At 30.9% G+C, this 8,122-nt stretch overlaps 1 protein-coding gene across 1 annotated transcript; it reads right to left on the bottom strand.

Annotated features, from left to right (window-relative positions):
• Positions 1-253: 253 nt before the first annotated feature.
• Positions 254-1,087, bottom strand: LOC114180514 (uncharacterized). Its single transcript, XM_028066827.2, has one exon. It carries the CDS (start codon positions 1,085-1,087, stop codon positions 254-256), a length of 834 nt encoding a protein of 277 aa, XP_027922628.1.
• Between the last annotated feature and the right edge of the window lie 7,035 nt (positions 1,088-8,122).

The raw sequence follows: 8,122 nt of genomic DNA, 5'->3' as shown, positions 1-8,122 counted from the left end.
TCAAGTCGATCTTAGAAAACACAACTACTCCCCTCAACTGATCCAGCAAATCATCGATCCTCGATAGAGGGTATTTATTCATGATGGTAAGCTTATTCAACTGTCGATAATGAACATAGAATCGAGAACTATCGTCTTTCTTTTTCACCAAGAGCATAGGTGCTCCCAAGGTGATGCACTCAGTCGGATAAACTTTTTCTCGAGTAGATCCTCAATCTACTTCTTTAATTCTACTAATTCAGCTGGCACCATCCTATATGGTCCCATAGAGACTGCCAGCTCCAGGGATGAGATCAATAGTGAAGTCCACATCCATACTTGGTGGATGTTCTAAAATTTCATCTGGAAAGACATTTGCATACTCATCCATTACTAGTATGCTTCGGATCTGCTCCGTTGTACCCTTCTTCTCTCCTTGAGCCACTATCATGAAGCAAGTGGCTCCAACTTCTATCTCTTTCATCGCCTGATTAGACAATATAAGCTCTAATCCTTCTGTGTCTGGGAACACTACCTTGTGTCGTCCGTAATCGATGACAATATGGTTGCTCGACCGGCAGTCCATTCTTAGAATCACGTCTAAGCCCTCCATTGGCAAGCAAATGAGATTCACCTTGAACTTGTTGCCTGCCACCTCCATAGGGTATCCCACACAAACAAAGCTGGTGGATACCTCGCCAGACGTTGGTGTCGTGATTATTAACTCGCACCCCAGCTCTCGCATCACAAGTCCGAGCTTCCTCACACATTCATTGGATACAAATGAATGGGTAACTCTTGAGTCATACAACACAACCACACTGTTACCAAAAATCAAGAAGGTATTCTCCACCAGGTTACCTGACTGAGTCACCTCAGTGGTCTTCAGTGCAAACACATGCCCTGGTGCTTTGGGCCGCTCTCCAACTGGTTTCTTAGCTGGCGCACCTCCAGCTGGTTTCTTATTAGGGCAATATCGTGCATAATGCCCCATCTGATCACACACGTAGCACTTGCCAGTGATACTACTGCCTCCTAAGCTGCAAGAGGGTTTTGGGCAGTGCCTCCTAAGATGTTCTCCATGATGAGTACGTATTTTTGCCCTCATTTAATGTTTAATTCTGGGTATTTAATTGAATTTGTGTGCCTAAAGAGTGATTTAATTGATAATTTTGATAATTAGGTTGTTTGAGCTTGTGTGATAAAAATGTCTTAAAAAGTGATTTTTAGCTGCATAAATTATTTTTGGATATTTTAACGTTTGTTGATGCAGCTGAAGTTAAGTTTTAAGCTCATTTAGAGGTGTGGAAATAAATTGATTAAAGCTTCATGACACCTTAAAGATAAATCAAAGAATAAGAAATTATCAAAAGCACAAAAATTCAGGCCAAGCATTACATGAAGACGGCAAGAAAAACTTGAAAAAGTGAAGAAGTTTGGCTAAACCAAGAAGAGAGGAAAGAAAAATTGGACCTTGCGGTTTTCTTTATCTTTATGATAGAAGATAATTTGGGAAAATATATCTTTAGATATTTTATTTGATATTTTTAAATGATTATCTTATTTAATTATATCATAAAATATTAAAAGATAATAACTACCAAATCTTTTTAAATATGACAAGATCTTCTTGAATTTTTTTAGTTCCACAACAAACAAATATATCTTGAAGATATTGGATTATTTAGAAGATAATTTAAGGAGATTGCAAAGGGTTGATTTGGAAAATTAATACAAATATTAATTGGTGATAATTTATCATATATCTTTAAGTAATTAATTAATTTAATTATATTAGATATTGATATTATCAACCAATTATATTTGTCAAATAGTCTATATCTCTCCAAGTATTTTTAAATATTTATATTTATCTTTATTCCAAAAGATATTTGAGAGATTTTAGCAACAGAAAAGCCCAGTCCAATTCCTATATAAAGAGACCAAGGGAGAACTAGAAAACAAGCTCGGCACGTCGGAATTTAGGAACCCTTAGGGGGGCCTAATTTCTTTCTCTCTCTTTTCTTCTCTCTATTCTTCTTTTATCTTTATTTTGCATTCATGGAGTTCTAAACTTCTTGGGTTGATTCCATTGTAATTTCATTATGGATTCTGAGGTTAGAATGAATTAATTTCTTTGTTCTTTTTATTATTGTTGAGGTTTTAATCTATCTATGTCTTTTATCTTTGAATCACATAAAAAGTAATGATTTTAAATCTATATGCATATTGATCATATGAGTCAAGGGTTTTTAAATTTAATTGAGACTTTACTTTGATTTTATTTAGAAACTTTCATATGATTAAATGAGTTTTTACCAATAATTGAGACTTTACTTTGATTAAAGGTATTTACTCTAACGAAAATTAATTGAGACTTTACTTTGATTAATTAAGCTTTTTATTTGGTGAGGAGATAAAAGAATAAACATGATTAGGCATAGTAAAATTTGATTGAGACTGTACTTTGGTTGAATTTACTGTGGATAATCTAAAAGTTCTCACTTTTAATTGAGACTGTACTTTGGTTAAAAGTGAGAACGCCAACAAATTAATTGAGACTTTACATTGATTAATTTGCAAATCTACAACAATAATTAATTGAGCAATAATCTTTAGATAACCGATGATGAATCTATTTTGAAAAAGCAATGGAATCAATCTATTTTCTTTACTATTGTTTTTATTTCTTTTTATCTTTTAAATTTTATTTCTGTCTTTGTTTATTTTAATCCCCTATATTTTTTATTTTATTTGACTAACCGCTTTGTATAGTTTTATAAGAACTAATTTGTTAAAAATCAATTCCGTGTTCGTTGGGAGACGACTTTGGGTTACTTTACCCTTTCTATTTTGTTGACTACTTTCCTAACAATACTGAAGTTGTTATAGATAAGTAGTATTAATTTGATCGCGTCAACGACAGCGTTATCAAATTTGGCGCCGTTGCCGGGGAGCACGGTTAGAATTTTTATCAATTTAGTTCTTATTTTTTTTATTTATTTATTTTTCTTTTGATTTTATTTTTTGTTTATCACTAACATTTTTTTATCTCAATTTTTTTTTCTTTAGTTTTTTTTTTTTAGTTACTTTTTTTTTGTAAGCATAATTTTTGTTTGAGAAATTTTGTTGGGAAATTTGTGAAATTAGTTGGGAAAAACTTTGGCTAAGGAAAGATAAGGTACTTAAGTTGTCCATTGAGACGCACCTCTCTTTCCTGGAAGTCTACTCAACAGGCTTTCAACTTATTTCTTTTCAGAAAACCTCTTTCAAAAATGCAAAATAGTTTTTTATATGAAAATAATCAACAATGTGATTTTCAAGTGAATTATGATTACTATCCACAGCAACCACGTGATTCATATGATTATCAACAACAAATTGTCACACCTACTTCTGCACCTGATATAAGTGGGTTAACTTTACGATAATTTAATGATCTATATCCTAGATCATCTTTTTTGGGATATGAGCAACAACCATATTCTGAGTGTCCAACTCAGCAACCATATGTTCCAAATAGTTTTCAGCAACAATATGTACCACCACAACAAGTTGAAGCAACCAATGGACCATCCTACAGGGAAGTTATGATACTAATGGGTGAAGTTATAGAGAAATTAGAGTCCATGGATGAAAGGTTGCGAGTTGATCAACGATGCAGAAATATTGAGCAAGAGTGGTACGAAAATAAGCAAATATTGTCTGATATGTTGAGGGATGCAAGTAAGAACAACTTCATAGAATTACTTGTAACTGTTAATACCACCCCTCAACCCCATCAAAGATTTCCTGAAAATCCAGATTTTAATGCACTTCGTCATGAAATCAAAGATGTGCTTCTGAAGTTGGCCATCAGAGCTGAACAAATGTTTGAAGATTTGAGTCAGCTAATGAATGATGCAGTGAGAAAGGTCACTTTGGAAGATATGATGAATATGATGACTGAAATGATGAAGATGAATCAGACAGATCAGAAAGAGATGATGAATGCCGCCACACAAAGCTTGCAGAATCAATCTGAAAAACCAATAGCGGAATCACATCACATTGATATATCTACTGATGGATATAATGATTTTCATAGTAATATGTCTACTGATGGACATATCAATTTTGCTAAAGATGTTACTGATGAAGAAATTAAAGATTCTCACACAAACATATCTACTGATGGATATGTTGACGATGCTCAATGTGAATATAAAGTTGTACCCGTTGATGAGGATATGAGTATAAATAATCATTTTCAAGAGAAAAGTTGTGAGAACAATACAATGGAGGAACCAAGTGCAGTTGAAGAGCCTACACTATTCGAAGATGCAGCTGAAGCATCTACTATTGCAACTGGCTTGGTTAATGATGAAGCAGCAGAGTCAACAACACCAGGTGAAAAATTTTGCTCAGAAGATAAAATTATGAGGATTACTGATGATCCGTTTAACCATCTGAATGCACCTGATGATGCTCAAGTTGAGTTGAAGCCACACACTCCACACATCAAGTTTGTTGATGTGAATGATGCAAATAAGTTTTCAGTGGTTATCTTTGTTGACATGGCTGCAGAAAAAGAAGAAAGTTTGCTACAACAGGTAAAAAGCTTAGATTCAAATTCTTTTGAAATCATTGTTGATAGAAAAGTTAATTTGCATGCATGTTTGTTTTTTGTTTCTGTTTTTAATTTTAAAAATATTAAAAAAATTTCAAAAATATGTGTTTTTGTTTTCTTTAATAAAATTGTACAAGATGACTTGTACTTTATAAAATTAAAGAAAATAAATTTTGACATATGGCCAGATTGAGCCAATAGTCACAAATTTTTTCGTTTCCTCCCCAAAATAAGTCCATCAAGGACATTTTTTTTTGAAATAAGTGTGGGGGAGACAAACTGTAGGTAGGATTTTTTTTTTTTTGTTTTCATTTAAAAAGAAAAAAAAATTGTGATTTCTTTTTGAGAAAATTGTGAAAGTATTAACTTTTTACTAAGTGAAACTTTTAAACAATATGTCTCATAAGAAATCCACCAAAAATATTTCCCTGCTTTCAATAAAACATATTGACATTGGATTTTGGGATTTGATTCAATAATTGGGATGATCATAATTCGGGAAAAATAAAAGTCATGTTGATATGAGTGGATTGTTTCTATGATTTGCTAATTGAGTTGATTTGAGAATTTCTTAATTAAATCTTTTGTGAAAGAATTTGACCTTGTGAGTCTTGAGCTTTAATGTAAAGGATGGACCGCCATGTGCCATTCCTATATTTTTTCTTGAGTGACTTGCTCATGTTTGTTTATACTCAAATGTTTAGCTTGACTCTTTTGTTTTGCATCTTAGGTGAATATTCATGATTTGATATGACTGAGGCATTTTTTGTTTTAGCTACTTGGCCAAATAAGCCCACCTTGATATTAATCCATTGGTAGCCCCTTTGAGCTTTAAACCTCTTTTTCTTGTTTTAAGCCTATTGCATAACCTTGAAAAGAAAAAGACCATATTCTACCTTAGGAAGAAAGAAGGAGCTAATGGATTATGTTCAGGAATGGTTGAGGAATAAAGTGTGTGGGTGAGTACCTCACCCACAAATTAATAAAAATGGCAAAAGGAAAAATTGTTGATGAAAAAGTGTTGAAATAATTGCTTTCTAAAAGAAAGAGAGAGCAACAAAGCAATAAACGAAAAGGAGTTGTTTTTGAAATTATGCTCCATTATCTTTCTATATTTTAATTTCAAAATCCCAAAAATCTTAAATTTTTTTCCTACCTTTGCCTTAGCCCCATTATAACCTGTGAAAAGTCCTCATGATCTTTGAATGCATATTTTCTGAAAGTTTGTGAATATTAGAGTCTTGTTAAGTATTATGAGAGTTTACTTACATGAGTATTTTGAGTGAAAACACAAGCCAAAACACTTGAGAGAATTTTGGTGAGAAAATACACATTTAACTTGAGTGCTTTCTTTCATAATTGATTGTCTTTTGAATTCAAAAGATTAACTCATGTGTGAAAAATAGAACCTTTCCGTTTGTATATACATGATAATTTGATTTCTAGAATATTGATTTGTCTCAAGTAAGGTTCATTCCTTTGATCCAGTGTTGATGTGAAATAAAATACCTCAGATTAAGTTTTGAAATTGTTTGATTTTGCCCAGGAGTGCAAAAGGATAAGTGTGTTAGTGATAAACAAAAAATTGAGATAAAAAAATGTTAGTGATAAACAAAAAATAAAATCAAAAGAAAAATAAATAAATAAATAAAATAAGAACTAAATTGATAAAAATTCTAACCGTGCTCCCCGGCAACGGCGCCAAATTTGATAACGCTGTCGTTGACGCGATCAAATTAATACTACTTATCTATAACAACTTCAGTATTGTTAGGAAAGTAGTCAACAAAATAGAAAGGGTAAAGTAACCCAAAGTCGTCTCCCAACGAACACGGAATTGATTTTTAACAAATTAGTTCTTATAAAACTATACAAAGCGGTTAGTCAAATAAAATAAAAAATATAGGGGATTAAAATAAACAAAGATAGAAATAAAATTTAAAAGATAAAAAGAAATAAAAACAATAGTAAAGAAAATAGATTGATTCCATTGCTTTTTCAAAATAGATTCATCATCGGTTATCTAAAGATTATTGCTCAATTAATTATTGTTGTAGATTTGCAAATTAATCAATGTAAAGTCTCAATTAATTTGTTGGCGTTCTCACTTTTAACCAAAGTACAGTCTCAATTAAAAGTGAGAACTTTTAGATTATCCACAGTAAATTCAACCAAAGTACAGTCTCAATCAAATTTTACTATGCCTAATCATGTTTATTCTTTTATCTCCTCACCAAATAAAAAGCTTAATTAATCAAAGTAAAGTCTCAATTAATTTTCGTTAGAGTAAATACCTTTAATCAAAGTAAAGTCTCAATTATTGGTAAAAACTCATTTAATCATATGAAAGTTTCTAAATAAAATCAAAGTAAAGTCTCAATTAAATTTAAAAACCCTTGACTCATATGATCAATATGCATATAGATTTAAAATCATTACTTTTTATGTGATTCAAAGATAAAAGACATAGATAGATTAAAACCTCAACAATAATAAAAAGAACAAAGAAATTAATTCATTCTAACCTCAAAATCCATAATGAAATTACAATGGAATCAACCCAAGAAGTTTAGAACTCCATGAATGCAAAATAAAGATAAAAGAAGAATAGAGAGAAGAAAAGAGAGAGAAAGAAATTAGGCCCCCTTAAGGGTTCCTAAATTCCGACGTGCCGAGCTTGTTTTCTAGTTCTCCCTTGGTCTCTTTATATAGGAATTGGACTGGGCTTTTCTGTTGCTAAAATCTCTCAAATATCTTTTGGAATAAAGATAAATATAAATATTTAAAAATACTTGGAGAGATATAGACTATTTGACAAATATAATTGGTTGATAATATCAATATCTAATATAATTAAATTAATTAATTACTTAAAGATATATGATAAATTATCACCAATTAATATTTGTATTAATTTTCCAAATCAACCCTTTGCAATCTCCTTAAATTATCTTCTAAATAATCCAATATCTTCAAGATATATTTGTTTGTTGTGGAACTAAAAAAATTCAAGAAGATCTTGTCATATTTAAAAAGATTTGGTAGTTATTATCTTTTAATATTTTATGATATAATTAAATAAGATAATCATTTAAAAATATCAAATAAAATATCTAAAGATATATTTTCCCAAATTATCTTCTATCATAAAGATAAAGAAAACCGCAAGGTCCAATTTTTCTTTCCTCTCTTCTTGGTTTAGCCAAACTTCTTCACTTTTTCAAGTTTTTCTTGCCGTCTTCATGTAATGCTTGGCCTGAATTTTTGTGCTTTTGATAATTTCTTATTCTTTGATTTATCTTTAAGGTGTCATGAAGCTTTAATCAATTTATTTCCACACCTCTAAATGAGCTTAAAACTTAACTTCAGCTGCATCAACAAACGTTAAAATATCCAAAAATAATTTATGCAGCTAAAAATCACTTTTTAAGACATTTTTATCACACAAGCTCAAACAACCTAATTATCAAAATTATCAATTAAATCACTCTTTAGGCACACAAATTCAATTAAATACCCAGAATTAAACATTAA

Source organism: Vigna unguiculata, chromosome 4 (assembly GCF_037176805.1).
Source record: "Vigna unguiculata cultivar grain cowpea cultivar isolate G323 ecotype 2 chromosome 4, ASM3717680v1, whole genome shotgun sequence".
NCBI lineage: Eukaryota > Viridiplantae > Streptophyta > Magnoliopsida > Fabales > Fabaceae > Vigna > Vigna unguiculata.
Note: the sequence above shows the minus strand (reverse complement) of the source record. Positions and strands in the feature narration are given on the sequence as shown.